Raw genomic sequence first — 17223 nt, 5'->3', positions numbered from 1 at the left:
CGACATTTTGATAAAAGCAACGAATATTTCACTTGTGCGTTCCTGTCAATTTCTTGACAAACAATTTCACAGTGAATTCAATTTGAAAAATTTGTTATGAATGAACGAACTTTAGATAAAGTTAGGAATTGTTGCGCTTTGAATTCACAAACTTTTTAGTTGAAATAAATTACCTTAAATTTAGCTATTTCAACTAACGCTTTTCTTTGTTTAAATCATACATTTTTGTTTGTTTTTAAAAATAAAATGATTTCTTTCAAACTAATTTGCAGGGTTATTTTTTATACTATAAACTTTTATTTCGATTTATATTGGTTCAAAAAGTTCTAGAAAACAATTATTTTTAATTTAGAATATTTTTAAGACATTTGATCGTTTCGTCATTCCGTTGCTACACGATCGAATTATTCACATACCGCAGTAAAGGCCTGTTTTTTTATTTTTATAGCATCCAAACGATTCGGTGCTCCATCAGTCCGGCCAAAACGAGAACCTGCATCAAATATTTTTTGTAAAGAAAAGGTTTTATGTAATATGATGCAAATTTTTAAAATATACTTAATCATCAATACATACACTTGAATTGTTGGAAACCTCTTAGGAAATGAAAGAAGCAAACTTCCTACGCGGGAGACATAAACGCAGTGGTTTATACGCGCGAGAAAAAACATGTTCTGGTTTATATGAAATAAAACTAACGCGGTTCATTTAAACAGTAAACTTAGTTGTATTATTACACAAATAATATCATAGATAAATTGAACCAAGTTTTTTCTTGATATGAAGGAATAGCTGGATTGAGTCAACGGGGACATTGCCGATAACATTAACTCAACTTTGGTTGACATGTAAAAAATTGTTAGTTTATTTCAACAATAAACTCAGCGAGAACAAATGTATTTTTGGTTTGGTTGAACCAAAATTTTGATTCAAATCAAACAGAGATCATTGTTTTTGTTGAAGGGAGAAATTGGTTTGTAACAATCATATTCTAGCTTGAAATGAATACAAATCAAATTTTAAAAAGTACTAACTGTTTTGTTATTTTAAACATGCTCAATTTCTCTGCGTGTATAAATTGACTAAAATTATCAGTGCATAACTTTAGTTCAACCGTTTGAAGGCATCATTTTTCAATACTCATTTTAGGTAAACTTAATAATTTCGCTAATTTACTCGCCCCTCCGGGCACTTTTTCTGATTAAAAACGTTTTTCTACATTTCCATTTCCGATCGAATCAGAATTTTTCTTTTAGAATTTAGATCTTTACTGATCTCGATTTGACATGATCATGATCATACAAAAATCAAAATCTCTTAGAGATCAGATCAGTTCTGATTTCGTAATGATAATTTATTCCTTGGTTAACATCACTTGAAATCAGCAGTGATCGGTGCTTTTCCCAGCACTAATGATATTACATGCAAATATAAATACTGTTTATATTTTAACAACGATATTTATTTCATGAATCTCAACATACCGAACTTATTTCAAATAGATCATGACGTGTATCAGTAAGTATATTTTGATTACTTTCGCAAATCAGTAACATTGTTCGAGTTGATTCAACTATTTGCAATGTTTAAAACAAATAAAACCGATTTATTTTTCAACTAACAGAATTTTGTTTCAATAACAACACCAGTTGTTTCAACTAAAATATTTTTTAGTAAAATATTCTGCTAATCGAAAAACAAAAATGACAGTTTAGTTAAAACAACAATCGATTAGTTATACCAAAATTCAACCAATCGAATTCAGAAAATCAACTAATATTCTGGTTGAAATGGGATCGCGGGTGGTTCCGTGTACTACGCATCGTTAACCGTTCGGTAATAATTTATTTTACTTATCAATAGTTAGAAACAAAGAACGAATAATAAGTATAATTAGTACTGAAACACGTCTTCATCATGATCAAGGTACAAAAAAAAGTAACTCTGTTCAATTGTAAGATATTTTCTCTCAAAACTACATTTTTGCCGTGTGAGGACTGCATCCAAGGTGATAGCCCTAAAGGACCATCTGACGGCTTCAGTTCAATCTCTTTTCCACGTTAGAATGCTTGCAGGACAGCTTATCTTTGAAACGTGTTCTATAATTGTGATAATGTTTTGTTTCATTCACAAGAAAAAAAAGTCAAACAAGTTTCTATTGATACGAAAAAAATGTTCTGATCATAGCAAAACAACATAATGCAAACCAAATTGTCGACTACAAGCCTCAAAATTGTTTACTCAAACGCGTGTTTGATGTTTTCCAGATTCCCGAACTCAATTTGTTGCTTCTTTCGTAAAGAACAAAGATTCACACTAGCAAAAAAAATGAATACATCCCAAATCGTTCACCAGTCAAAAACATATTTTTTTTTCAAATGGCATTTATTACGATTAGCAAATTTCACGAATCACAACACACGGTGAATCGTTTCCCCTCAGTCATCGTGCGGAACTTTTGGAACCTATTTTATTTTCTGGGTACTTTTGATTTTCCGGCTGCCTTCATTCAGGCTCGTTTCATTGACTCCCACGCGTTGTGACACAAGACATTTTTTTTCTTCTTCTTCTTCTTCTTCTCCCAAGTCCTATCGCCGTCGGGTCGACCGCGCGTACTGTTGGATGTTTATGATTTGGTTGCGGGGCAAATCAGACTCCGGCGAAGGGTGTGTGTGTGACGGGGATATCTGATCAAGCCACTCATCTCCTCTGTTTGCTTCCTTGTCAATATCACCATGCCGTTTCGATTTTTAAGCGGATATTTCCGCATTATTGTGCTATCGTAAATTAGGCGGCAATGGAATTCCATTATGGCAACAGGTAGCGTATTGATGTGTGGGCGAAAAAAAGCAGTCAACCTTGGACTGTCGGTAATTTCAAGCACTTGCTTGATTTATGTTGGTAAACATTGTGCCAATGATGATGATGATTTTATTTTTCCGAGCGTGATACTACAATCCAATTATCTTCGGATTTCGGCTGGGGGTTTCATACTGATATGATTGATTCACCCACATCCGAATGGGAGAGATGGGAGCGAATCTGACATGTTGAATGCATCTGGCACTCGAGCGTAACGTCATGTAATGTTCACATCTACAATAGGAATGGATAAGATATCGAGATATCTTTCAATCACGCATTTATTTGACACGATGACGATGACGAGACATGCGATGGATTATGATTTAAGATTGTTTCTGAATAAAATCATTCAAACTACAAACTATTGTTAGTTCTGTTGAAAACCAGACATGCAAAATTAAAATAAAAGTATGTGAATACCATCACCATTCTACCGACGACACGACCTGCCACTCGCTATTAGTGATGGGCGAGCGCTCACGAGCCGTTCATTTGAACCGACTCGTAGCAATGAGCGAACGAACCACGACTCTTCAAAATTGAACCGCGGCTCTCAAGCAGAGTTGCCATTTTAAAATCTGCGTTTCAACTTGGAAATCTGTGTGCCTGTGTACGCCTAAATTTGATTGCGTTGTTGGTTAAACGATGATGTTTTCTAATGAAGCTGTCAAAAATACATAGGAACATTTATTCAGCAGTGAATTTTCAAAGAATTCTGTCGTAATAGTAAAAGAAAATAGATTTGTTTCTAAATGGAATTTCAACTAATTTATTTCAATATCCCGCTTCCTCGCACACGGACACCTCTATTTAACACAATTTTAGATCGCCCAAACCGCTCATGCATTTCCGTGGCTCTCACACTCACTCTCTCGAACCGCATCCCCACATTGACGTTTATTGAAAAAGAGCCAATGAGCCGTTCAATTGAACCGGCTCTTACGAAGGAGCGTTCGGTTCAGAGCCGCTCATTGAAATGAGCCGTATTGCCCATCACTACTCGCTATTCAAAACTGTATCGCAAATTTAACTACCCCTCAGTAACTGGTAATGTCAAAACGAAATTGCCTAAAAAAATTCAGAAACTGGCAACACAAATTGATAAATTATTGATTTTGAATAATAGTAACTAAAACCATGGTTACTGTGTAGCAAAGACCAAATGAACGTAAACAAAATAAATTCCGAATCGTTTCGAAAAATTTAAATTGGGTTGTATTATCGCGATAAGTTGCAAAGTGCTCCAGCAGTACTAAGTGTCTGAGCAGTTGATCGATTAGACACTCGGTACTCTAAAGACAAGTTACGGGAACTTATCGGTGGATATGGAACTAGTTTGTGGTTACTCACTATGATTTATTCACACGCTGGACGACCTCATTGAAGCTGGGGTTGATAATGTTAGTTGAAAATAAAGAACCAAGTATATTAAAAAAGGAAAGTATGCCATTCATTACTGTTCTTTATTGTAGCTTGCAGTGATAATGGCTGAAGCAATTGGTCGATCCCTATTCATTAGTGCTCTCTGATTTACCGAAGTGGCACAGAATACACAGTATTTATTTTTTTTTCTAGATCATTAAAGAAACCGAGTACTCCATATAAGCGACCAGTTTTTCGGACCGTTACTGTTGTTCTAACGACAAATAAGGGAAACGATTTCCGAAATCTGAATTTCTTTATTCTCTCTTAGAAATTAAATTTTCCTGTAATGTGATATATAACAATGAGTTCAAAGGTTCAATTTAGGTTATGAAATGTGCTTAAGAGACTCACGTTTTGTGGGTTTCTGCTTCTTGTCGTTCGGGACAAGCAAGGTTTCAAACGAGCCTCGTATTTTTAGCCTACGTTTAGCAAATGGTATAATATAAAGGGTTTAATATGGATTACAATATTTTATACCTTGACAGGTGTTAGCGCACGTTATCTTATGCACCGATCTAGCTTGACACGGTTACAGCTCTCCGCTGTTATAAAGAAATATAATAATAATAACGTTATATACAAATTCTGGTTTTCTTCAGTTTATGCTTACTTCACAAGTTGTTCAAAGGCTACGGTATTTTAGTTAGTTTTCTAACGATATAGAACGGTCTATCGGCACAGCTAACTGCGAGCCAAATCAGTACACTTAAGCTTTACTGCTTTACCGTTTCCGCTCAGTGACGTTTCTCTCGGTTGTCAGCAGTTGCCATCAAATCAGGGTTGCTCTTCGTTCGGCGCGTTGTCGCACGAGAGGTGCGCACAACAGTTACCAAACACGAAACATGACGTGTTAATAATCAACGCAGATTACAAGAACATATTTGTGCTTTCTTCGTGAATAGTCGTTCAGAAATAGCAATACAATGCAAAACATCTGAAAAGTTTTATAAAACTGGAGAAGATTAATTTAAGTAGAATGAATTAACAAAGGCAAATTTTTTTGGACGGCATTTCCAATTAAAAAAATTAATACCTACTTGTTTTTCAAAGAAAACGGATTGGTTTTGAACAAAATGTTGCAATACGACATGGAAGTTATTGTATATCTCATATATATTCTACATCATAAAAATGAGACATTAGAAAACACATAAATATATCAGCAATTTTGTAGTTGTAATTGGTTTTTTTCCTTAACCATGAATTTAATTTCTTATCAAACAACTTGAATCTAACGCCTTCAAGACTCTACCACAGACCGCAACAAGGGAGTATTGATTAGTTAGAGAGCAATGGAAGATTACTCGCGATAGTTAACTTTCATTGGGAGCCATTACATCTTTTCTTGAAACACTATTCAATTTCTTTAAACTATTTTAAAGACAAATTGATTTCATTTCGTTCCTGTTACGCTTCCACCTATTTGCTATACATTCTAAAATTGTTTGTTTATTTATTCTTGGGCTGCTTGGTAACTTGTTCTTAGTAACTTAAACAGTGTTGCTCGAGAAGATTATTTTTATCATTCTCAAGGGGTCGCTATATTTATGGTAACTGTCGGTGAATCGTTGACGGACAGTTTTAATTTAGATTTTTCTTCGGAGTGCCTGGTCGTGTCGTTGATTCTACTATAAACATAAGCGTGGCTATCAGACCTAAGGTTTGTCAGAGGGCTGGCACTCATTCCGGTGTCTGGTTGTTAACGGTGACAAATTTCTTTTACTTTTCAGTGAATACAGTGAGTACAGCAGAAATATTCATTTTTATGTGCATTCAGTTTACCGTGTATAATTGAGATAACCGCCCCCCGTTTGTGAGGAATTCTGGCAGCCGGCAGAAAGCTGGTTGCATTCCGGCTGCTGTCAAAATTGTCCGGGCAAAATTGCGTAATTATTTCGCCGTACGTGTCTTGTTTATTTCGCTCTTCCTTCTTTTTTCTTTTTTTTATACGAATTCATTTGATATTCGTCAATCCCTCATGTACATACAAAAAAAACGAATCTTGCAACGATGTTTGGTAGTGAGGATGCAATGTTATCGGCAAATACATTTTCCATAATTAGTATATAGAAGGGGTAATAACTTATTGCTCAATTCTTAGTACTCTACACGCTTACTTGTGGCTACTCAGTGGCATAAAATGGTATTTTACCGAAAATTAGGTCGAACCCTATCAAACTGATTGATATGATGTCTGTTGAATATGTCACAGACTCTAAGTGACATCCATCGTACATCGGCCAACGTTTTCTTTCTACAACTACTCAATTTTTGGGTAGGTATGGTTTCTGCAAAATTGAGTACCAGCTACTCAATTTTCGCAAAAACCATACCAACCCAAAAATTGAGAAGTTGTATAAAGAAAAAGTTGACCGATGTACGAAAGATGTCTTTTAATTTTTTTACTTTCTTGTGGAACATACCGTGTACGTACTAGGAGGTGCACGAATTGAATATGTTATATAAGATCCAACTTGTAGGTAACACTGTTCCGATTTGAGCTGATCGTTTCTGGGTATGTGGGCCTTCCGTAGCCATCGACCTATTGGCCTCATTGTTTTCTTCTGTGATGACTTTTCTATGGTAAGACTGGTGTAAGAAGCTGTCTTTGCCAAAATGTACTGGTATTGCACAGTCTAGCTGTCGACAAATGTCGGTGCACCGTCAGTGTTACAAGACATAATTCTTGATTTATAGATATCGGTCGTATTTCGGAGACCGTCCTGTGTCAGCATCATTATCATTTTTATTACCAAGGCTTTACCATAGATCAAGCATCGCACTGTGGTTGGATTCCAATTGATTCAGTGGCCAAAACTGTTTTCCGTAGATTTACGTGGATTATTCAATATTTAGAATTGGAATACGAATAATATAGACGTAAGTATTTTTACAGAATCGATAAATTTGCAATTCTCTCTATTAAGCAATTCGACGTCTCTGTTTTGCCCACGGATGCAGTGGTTACGATTGTTAAGTCTTATACTACGGAAAAAGCATTTGAAGAGTTCATAATCTTCACTGAGGAAAATGTACTTAGAGTTTTATCGCTTTATCGGATATTTATTTTCTCTCAGTTTCCTAGTAAATTGAAAACTTTCTGGTGTTCATCTGTCATCGAAAACTGTGAAAATCTGTGATCGATTTCAGAAATCTGTTATCATCTGTGTCATTTTCAAAATCGGTGCAAAATTGAAAAATCTTGATAACACATATTATTCTGTGAATCTGGCATCCCTGATTATATTTCGTTACCCACTTGTACGCGACGGGCAGATTTCCACCCAGCCGGCTATGTCTGCCAGCCATTTTTGCCGGAGTTCTGCCAGAATTCCAGCAAAAATCTGGCAACATTGCAACAACCGTTTCCGGCAGAGAATTTCGCCTAGCGGTTATTATCGGTTCTATTTCTGTCGGATCCTTGCCATACAAGATTTTCAGAACCGTTTTAAATCGGTTCTACATTTTCAGCGTCTTGGTTTTATTTTTTCAAGAAAAAGTACATATGAAAGACAATCAGTTATTGCCCTTCATATATACTATTTATATAAAATTTTATTGCCAATAACATTGCTTTCTCACTACCAAACATACCCATATTTTAATCTCATTTACCTCGTCTCAAGATTCGTTTTTTGTATGGACATGCGGGATTTACGAATATCAAATGAAGTCGAATAAAAAAAAAAAGAAAATAGAGAGAAGAGAGAAATAAACAATACACGTGCGGCGAGGTAATGACGTAATTTCGCCTGGACAATGTTGACAGCTGCCGAGATGCAGCCAGCCTTCTGACGGTTGCCAGAATTCCTCACAAGCGGGTACTTTCAATACTTCAACAATCGACTCGATGCGGCTCGTGGAAATTCAGCTGTCACACATGCTCTAATGTTAGCCACGATGTAGAATTAACACTGGTGGCGAGAAAGGGCGGTTTTGGTTGTGTTTGTAATTCTCTCACGAAATTTTGTATGGCCCCGGGATCCACGTAAGTAAACAGCGGATCAAAACATGGCTCAAAATTTTATATCAAAGCTTAGAAGTTTTTGTTTTCGGGTATGTAGTTCAATTTTTTAAAGTTATAAAGTATTCCCGTCTTGGTAAATATGAAATAATACTTTATTCTCGGTTATAGTAACTGACCATGATTTGATGGATTGTTCTGAAACGTTCGATGTTTACACTTTTCTTCTCCCTATCTTCTTGATTTTCCAAGAAATCAGTCACGTACCCAGAGGGGGGGCCCGAAATCAAAAACAGATATATAAATATCTATTATTATTATTATATCGTTTATTTATACCCGGTTTTAACCTAGTTACGGTCGTTCACCGGGTTTGTATCGAGTTTGGGGGGGGGGGGGGGGGTGCTTAGGTTTTAGGGTGGGAGGGGGGTGGGGCAAAGGCTGCTTATGTTGGGGGGAGTAGGGTGTTTACAGTGGTACATTACAATGTACAATTCTGTATACATTTCATGAGTGGTATTCTTGTAGTACGGTCCTGGTCGGTTTCCGCTTCGGCCGCGGGGAGGTCCTGGTCGGCATTCCAGTGGGACATCAGCTGACGGATGGTCCGTAAGGGTGGTGTCCTGTATCGGATTGGTGTAGATCGGTCGCCGATAAATATTTAGAAGGTCTAAGACATGTGTTGCAGAAATAACAAGACAGTGAACGTAAAGAAATGTAACACAATAACAGTTTCAGTGGAAAAGTTTAAATAGTCTGTTAAAAACACCCGTAGAAGGCACACCGAGAATTAGGTACATAAGCAATCTTCAGTAACATTAATTTTTATCTTTGGGCCCCTCCCGAAACGAAATCCTGGGTACGGGCCTGCAAGAAATATCTCGCCACCTGCCCATTCACCGTCGTGAATATTAGCCACAATACCACTGAGAACAGAGATGCTATTTATACAGATTTATCTGTATTATACAGATTTTTACATGCTCATACAGATTTAATACAGAGTACAGATTTTATACAGATTTCCTCAATTTAATACAGATTTATACAGATCTCACAAAAAGTAGAAAGAAAAAATTGAACTTTTCTGTCTGAGCTATCTTTTAGTATTTGATTCCTGTGACGAGATAAAAGTTATGAAGTAATGGCATCATGAAACTTTACTGTCAAACTGAGAGTTATATGACCTGACTTGACATTGCATGTTGGGCGTTGAAATTTCATGTCAAACTATAAAGTCAACATTTTCAAACTAGATAAATATATGAAATTACAATTCAATTGTTGTGGATAAAAAAACTATGACATTTCGTTGTTGTATATTCTTGTGAGTGAGGCAATGACTGATTGAATCTACCATCCTACAACCACAATCTATTGAACCAACATCTTTTAGCATCATTTTGTTGTAAGAATTTCAGTTTATTGTGAATACAGATTAATACAGATTTTTTATACAAAGCAATACAGATTTTTTTTGAAAATATCTTGCATCTCTGACTGAGAATAACACATTAGCGGACCTTACACGATCATAAAAATTGACATTAAGGAGTGTATCGAAAATAAGCTATCCACAAATTTTTCTTTTAAATTATGATAAAAAACGATAAATTATTCAAACTAAAAATTGATCCTTTATTGTACGAGTTTAAACTTGAGCATAATGAAAACCGGATGAAATTTAAGATATTCCTTCACGAATTTTCGAACTTTTGATCGAACGCTCTTCATCAAGTTCCGGACAAGTGCTGCATCGCATTCTTGGACGCTTGAGCCCAATTTTTTTTTGAATTCCTGCATGTTCCTAGCTGCCTTACCAACCTTTTTGAAGACCCTCTTCACGATTGCCCAGTAACTTGAATGATATTTTTCTCAACGAAATTTATACCCTTTTCTGCAAGCCAATTGAGAGTGGTTTTGGCATAGTGAGCCGACGCTAAATCCGGTCAAAATAGTGGAGGTGTACTATGCTTCTTATATAAAGGCAGCAATCTCTTCTGGAGACACTCAGATCGATAGATTTCTGCCTTTATAGTTCCGGTAGTGTAAAAAATGGTTGACTTCAAACCACAGGAACATATTGCTTGCCATACCAGTACCTTTCGACCGAATTTCTCCACTTGAATCGACCTGCCCGCATAGCTTACATCCTCCCCAACGATGGCAGTAAAGTATTGTGAACCTGGAAGGGTTCTTGGGTCCTCCTTTACATAAGTCTCATCGTCCATCAAATTGCACGCATCTGGACACTGCAAAAGACGCGGATACAATTTCCGGGCCCTTGTTGCTGCTCGCTTCTTCTGTTCGACACTTTATTTCGCGATTTTCTGCTTCTTGTAGGTCTTCAGGTGATTTCGCCTCTTGATACGCTGGATCATTGCGACACTCGTTCTTGCTTTCTTGGCCAAATCACGTATTGACATTGATTTGTTCTTCATGATTAGAGATACCACTTTCTGGTCCAGTTTCGGGTTGGATGAACCGGGTTTCTTGTCTCTTCCTGGTAGCTCATCCAAAGAATAGTGTTCCCCAAACTTAATAATGATGGTTTTAACACTGCCATGATGAATTGCAAATCGCTTCGTCAATTTTCGCATAGTAATACCCTTTTCACTTAGCCATGTGTCCAGAACCTTAATATTCACTTCCTTTTCAATACGCGACATTTTGAAAACGCAGAATTTAAACCGCACAAACAAGTAAACAAACGAAAGCTGACAGCCAAACGCACAGCATGCTGTGATCTGATCATAAAAAACCATCACAAATACATGCGTACAACACAAATGTATGTGGATAGCTTATTTTCGATACACTCCTTACTAAAAAATAATATCAATTTAAATGAACGTGTGTGGTGCAGTAATGACAAGTTGACAAAATGACAAAAATAATTCTCGTGTAAGGACCGCTATTCACACGTGGATTGTATAATGTGCGAGAATTGTTTCACACAGAAAAAATAAGCAATGTTTTGAATAGAGACAGCGATGTCAGATCTACGGAAATCTTCATGGATCTACGGATTCGGGAATTTTCTAGGAATGGAATATCTACGGAAAATGGTAATTTTATACGGAAAACTACGGAAACTTTGCACCGCTAGAGTTTACGAGGAAAATGTCAATCTACGGAAATGACACTACAACTATCTGGCATCGTTAATTAGAGAAAGCCGATCTGTTTGCGAACGGTAGAAAAGAACTAGTTTTTTTAAATTAGTGGACTGGAGTTCTTTATTATAGCAAAATAGTTCTTCATTCTATTCAATAGAAGTGGAAGTAACCGAATCCTTTGAGAGAGCATACAAATTAACCGCGTATTTCGGAACGGTCTTAGACTCGAGGAATCTGGTAGAAGTCGCATATGTTCGCGAACTCTAAAAAAAATACACCAAATGATTATTGGTGGAAATACATGCGAAAAGCACACACTATTATTGAATCTGTTTACTAAAAAATATAATTCGTGGTACTCAAATTATTTTCGAAGAAACCTAAGATTTCAGAAAACCGAAAGAACGGTTCAAGACAACTAGTTTTTTCGGTTTGCCCATCTCTAGTTTTGATACCTTGTTTCCAATAATCTCAATTTCCAATATTTGTACAGGGCAGCCATTTTACGAAAAATTCAATTATTTTATGATTGGCAATAAAGCAAAGTTGTCGAGTGACTATGGTGCCACTTTCGCTTTCCGTCAGCATTTATAGTATCCCATATCAAATTATTCATAAGAATTTATTACGTTCCGTCGCGAAATCTTATTTTTTTCGACTGATGGTCATGGTCTAAGCTCGCCTCAGTTTGTAGATGGCTTTTATGGGTGATGAGAGTTTCGCTCATAATACATGTGACAGATATAAAATATTAATATTCAATTCATGTGCAGTCTGTTCAAAGACCGTAGCAATTTGTTTCCTTCCGTTGGGAGACTCCCACTGCTTAACTTTGGCTGATAGATTGCCGCAAAACTGACTAATTTTTTTTTCCTCCTCTTTCTATCTTTAATCTCTGAAATAGGTTTGCTGAAAGGAAGCAGAAGCAAAACAAAAATCAATCATGATGTCCAATAAAGATAATTGTGTCTTTATGAGCGCCATAATTGCTCTTCTGGTTGCGCACATTTGCGGTAAGTACTTTTTTGACGAGATAAGAGAGATTTTAGTCCCGCGAGGAGTCAACGCATTCCACTGCCATGGGCTAGGAGTTTTGTGTAGGATCATGGTATAATCAAACCTTTCCGACCTGAAATTCATATTGTTATACTGTATTTGAAAAAGCTTGGGCAGGAGGATATTTTCCCTAAAATTTCAACTCCTTAACTGCCATATTGGCGGAGCTAGAGTAATTCTATTGAATTTAATTTTTCTTTTGAAACAAGCGATCCATTGGTAATTTGAAAAAAAAATCACTGATATTTAAGGTATTGTCGGGGAGGCTTACAATTCCTTCCAAATTTGATTTGAGTGATTTTTATCGTTTTTCGAAGTTTGCCGGATTTTTTAAAAATATTTTTGCATTTCTTGAATTAGGAAATACTTCCAAATTTTGAAACATATTTTTCCACACTTCCTTCTGTAATTTTTAGTAATAAAATAGTTTTCAAATGCGTTAAAGTGCATCGGTTTCATAATTTTTTAAAATTTGGACGACCACAATATTCGTTATATTCTGAAAAAAATATAAACGATCAACCATGCGTTTCCATCGAAGTTCTGTTCGAAGGAAACGCATGGGGCTTAATTCTGACAAATACTAGAACTGGCATCATGCTTTGCTGTCTAATAGAGCTTCATTGGAAACGTATAGTTGATTGTTAATTTGTTTAGACAAAATCAAATATTGTGAATATCCCCATTTAAAAAATATATGAAATCGCACTTCAACGCGTTCAAAAATTATTTACTGATCTTTACGTTTCGTCTTAGACTCGTCAGTGCAGAGCAGTTCAAATTGAACTGCTTACTGCGAACTTAAACAGTTCAATTTGAACCGCTAAGCAGACGTAAAGTTATTGCTATTTGCAACACACTTGTAATAAGCACCGAAGTGCTAAGTCTTTCCTGACGTGCCGAACGAAAACAAGTTTCGACTAATACTGGCCGATTCAGATGGTCATTTAGGGGTTAACCTTATTTTGTGCTAGGGCACATAACCAATTTCACTATCTTTACGTTTCGTCTTAGACTCGTCAGTGCAGAGCAGTTCAAATTGAACTGCTTACTGCGAACTTAAACAGTTCAATTTGAACCGCTAAGCAGACGTAAAGTTATTGCTATTTGCAACACACTTGTAATAAGCACCGAAGTGCTAAGTCTTTCCTGACGTGCCGAACGAAAACAAGTTTCGACTAATACTGGCCGATTCAGATGGTCATTTAGGGGTTAACCTTATTTTGTGCTAGGGCACATAACCAATTTCACTATCTTTACGTTTCGTCTTAGACTCGTCAGTGCAGAGCAGTTCAAATTGAACTGCTTACTGCGAACTTAAACAGTTCAATTTGAACCGCTAAGCAGACGTAAAGTTATTGCTATTTGAACTGCTCTGCACTGACGAGTCTAAGACGAAACGTAAAGATAGTGAAATTGGTTATGTGCCCTAGCACAAAATAAGGTTAACCCCTAAATGACCATCTGAATCGGCCAGTATTAGTCGAAACTTGTTTTCGTTCGGCACGTCAGGAAAGACTTAGCACTTCGGTGCTTATTACAAGTGTGTTGCAAATAGCAATAACTTTACGTCTGCTTAGCGGTTCAAATTGAACTGTTTAAGTTCGCAGTAAGCAGTTCAATTTGAACTGCTCTGCACTGACGAGTCTAAGACGAAACGTAAAGATAGTGAAATTGGTTATGTGCCCTAGCACAAAATAAGGTTAACCCCTAAATGACCATCTGAATCGGCCAGTATTAGTCGAAACTTGTTTTCGTTCGGCACGTCAGGAAAGACTTAGCACTTCGGTGCTTATTACAAGTGTGTTGCAAATAGCAATAACTTTACGTCTGCTTAGCGGTTCAAATTGAACTGTTTAAGTTCGCAGTAAGCAGTTCAATTTGAACTGCTCTGCACTGACGAGTCTAAGACGAAACGTAAAGATAGTGAAATTGGTTATGTGCCCTAGCACAAAATAAGGTTAACCCCTAAATGACCATCTGAATCGGCCAGTATTAGTCGAAACTTGTTTTCGTTCGGCACGTCAGGAAAGACTTAGCACTTCGGTGCTTATTACAAGTGTGTTGCAAATAGCAATAACTTTACGTCTGCTTAGCGGTTCAAATTGAACTGTTTAAGTTCGCAGTAAGCAGTTCAATTTGAACTGCTCTGCACTGACGAGTCTAAGACGAAACGTAAAGATAGTGAAATTGGTTATGTGCCCTAGCACAAAATAAGGTTAACCCCTAAATATTTACTGATCTTTTAAAAAATCAGAGTGGTACAAAAATCGAAAATGTAAAAAAATCTGCTTCAAATATTTTGAGTATTTTTTATATTGATTTATATTGAAAATATTGATTATAATTTATATTTATATTGAAAAACCCTGTTTTAATCTACCGGCTGCCTCGGCCATCCATGGAAGTTGACCATCAATGTTAACTTCCCTCTCTGAGCAGCCTAGATAGCCGTGTAGTGTCGGTAGCGGTTTCCCAACTGCTAAGAATAACGCTACGGTCCACCTGTACCGGTGGTATAAGTCCACCAAACAGGTAAGCCGTGTGGCATCCGGCGGAATTATTTTTTACCAAGAATTGATCCACTGGTTTCCTATTCCATGTCGTAAAAGGCCACAAAAATAGGAACTCCTAAGTCAAGGTGTATTTCCGTGCCGATGGCTGAATGGCTGCAGGAGGTTAAACATTGCAGTCGTGAACGGAATATCTTGGGTTTTTCCCTTACTGGATACACGCAATGCTTAGCAATCAACTTCTTTGATCATCGCTTCGGCAGGCCAGAGATTAGAAAGCTGAGTGTCTGTGGGTGTCCTCAAGGTGGTGTACTATCCCCACTTTTATGGAACCTAGTCGCTGATAGTTTGTTAAGGAAACTTAATAACCTTGGATTTCCGACTTATGGTTTTGCCGACGATTATCATATATTGATGACCGGTACATTAACATTAACAGCATTAACACTCTCTTTGATTTAATGCAGCAAGCCCTGCGATCTGTTGAACAATGGTGTTGTCAGGTTTGGATTATCTGTAAATCGCGGCAAAACATCAATGGTGCTTTTCACTCATCGTAGGATAATTACAGGAGCTCGTCCGTTGCAGTTCTTTGGTTCAGGGTCACTGTGGTCGATCAAGTTAAATACGTCGGGGTTATTCTTGACTCAAAACTGAATTGGTTTGCTCACATTGATTTCAGGATTAAAAGAGCTTGCATGGCATTCGGCCAATGCAGACGAGCTTTTGGAAAATCATGGGGACTCAAACCCAGATATATTCATTGGATCTACACAACTATCGTTAGACCAATTTTAGCATATGGATGTCTTGTATGGTGGCAGAAAGGAGAAGTCGCGACAGTTCAGTCAAAGCTAAATCATCTCCAAAGGATGGTCCTAATGGCGATGACAGGAGCATTCACGACAACTCCTACTGCTGCTCTAGAGGCGCTACTGTGCATTAAACCACTACATGTGTTCCTAAAACAAGAAGCATTATCTTGTGCATACCGTCTTAGGGTTACAGGGCTTTGGAACAGTAACCCATTAGAATATGCCACCAGTCACACTCGCTTGTGGTCTCAAATTGTTCCGTGGGATGAGTATTTACTCGCTCCTAGTGACCTAACTCTCACATGCAGTTTTCCTTTTAAAACATTCAATGTGAGCTATCCTCTTCGTTAGGAATGATTGTCTGGTTGTCTGGAACGACAACTTGATGAACACATAGTTTGTTTTACGGACGGTTCTCTGTTGAATGGTCGTGCTGGTGCTGGTATCTACTGTCGTGAATAGGCTGGAGCAGTCTCATTCACTTGGTAGATACTGTACTGTGTTCCAAGCAGAAATCTACGCAATTCTGTGTGGAGTACAATCGGAACTTCAGCAGAGGATCTGTGGTAAACGTATTTATTTTTGTTCCGACAGTCAGGCAGCCTTAAAAGCACTCAGTTCGAATGACTCACGGTCGAATCTAGTGATCGCATGTCGAACTCAAATTGAAGACCTCAGCATTTCAAATGCTGTTTACTTCTTATGGGTACCCGGCCATTCTGGTATTACTGGAAATGAATGGGCTGATGAGTTGGCTAGAGCTGGTGCAACGAATGATTTCGTTGGTCCTGAACCAGCTTTACCACTTTCAACTAGTTGGAATAAAGCACGAGATACGTTCTTGGGCTGCATCCAAACATGCCAGCTACTGGCGCAGCTTGCAAACTTGCGCTCAGACAAAAGCATTTCTACCAGATTTAAATCTGAAAATGTCAAAGTGTCTACTGCATTTCTCCAAGTATCATTGAAGTATTCTGGTCAGAGCTCTGACTGGACATTGCAAACTCAATTATCACATGGCTACTATTCAACGTGCTGAGTATTATTCGTGTGATTTGTGTGAATGCGATTATGGTAGTTCATATCATCTGATATATAACTGTCCCGCATTGACGCAGCTACGTATCCGGGTTTTTGGTTCTCCATACATGGTTTAGTCTGTGTATGCGGAGCTAAAATTGAAGGATATTCTCTCGTTTCTCACCCAATGTGGTAAGGAGCTATAGTCAGAAGGGTTCATCGTTCTTCCTGGAGTGAATGAATCCCTTCTGTATTCACCTTAAATAGGTTTGGCAGATTGTTTGGCATCCTCTGGGGGGTACCGAATTTACTTCTGCTCGTACATACTGCGAGTCGTTCTGCATTCTTCCGGGAGTGCAGAATGGTGTCGCTTTTGTAAGATCTCTAAATCCTCTCGGGGGTTAGAGGTTTTATTAACAGCAGACTGTTCGGGACCTCGTAGAGGT

General features: G+C 37.5%; 1 protein-coding gene and 1 long non-coding RNA gene across 3 annotated transcripts in view; one reads left to right on the top strand and one right to left on the bottom strand.

The window, feature by feature from the left end:
- LOC131435331 (uncharacterized) overlaps positions 1 to 17223 on the top strand; it is a 416567-nt gene that overhangs the window by 27696 nt on the left and 371648 nt on the right. For both annotated transcript variants that reach the window (XR_009230479.1, XM_058603098.1), the window contains exon 2: positions 12278 to 12386. Coding sequence is in view for 1 of the 2 variants with exons in the window: in XM_058603098.1 (XP_058459081.1) it covers positions 12317 to 12386 (70 nt within the window). In the remaining variant the exon portion in view is untranslated. The remainder of the gene's footprint in view (positions 1 to 12277; positions 12387 to 17223) is intronic.
- LOC131435344 (uncharacterized) lies at positions 4381 to 5062 on the bottom strand. Its single transcript, XR_009230480.1, has 3 exons — positions 4901 to 5062; positions 4768 to 4832; positions 4381 to 4709 (listed from the first exon to the last, which is right to left on the bottom strand). It is a non-coding gene; the product is annotated as an uncharacterized LOC131435344 (long non-coding RNA).

This window comes from Malaya genurostris, chromosome 1, assembly GCF_030247185.1.
Source record: "Malaya genurostris strain Urasoe2022 chromosome 1, Malgen_1.1, whole genome shotgun sequence".
NCBI lineage: Eukaryota > Metazoa > Arthropoda > Insecta > Diptera > Culicidae > Malaya > Malaya genurostris.
The sequence above is the reverse complement of the archived record's forward strand: the minus strand, read 5'-3'. Positions and strand labels throughout refer to the sequence as shown.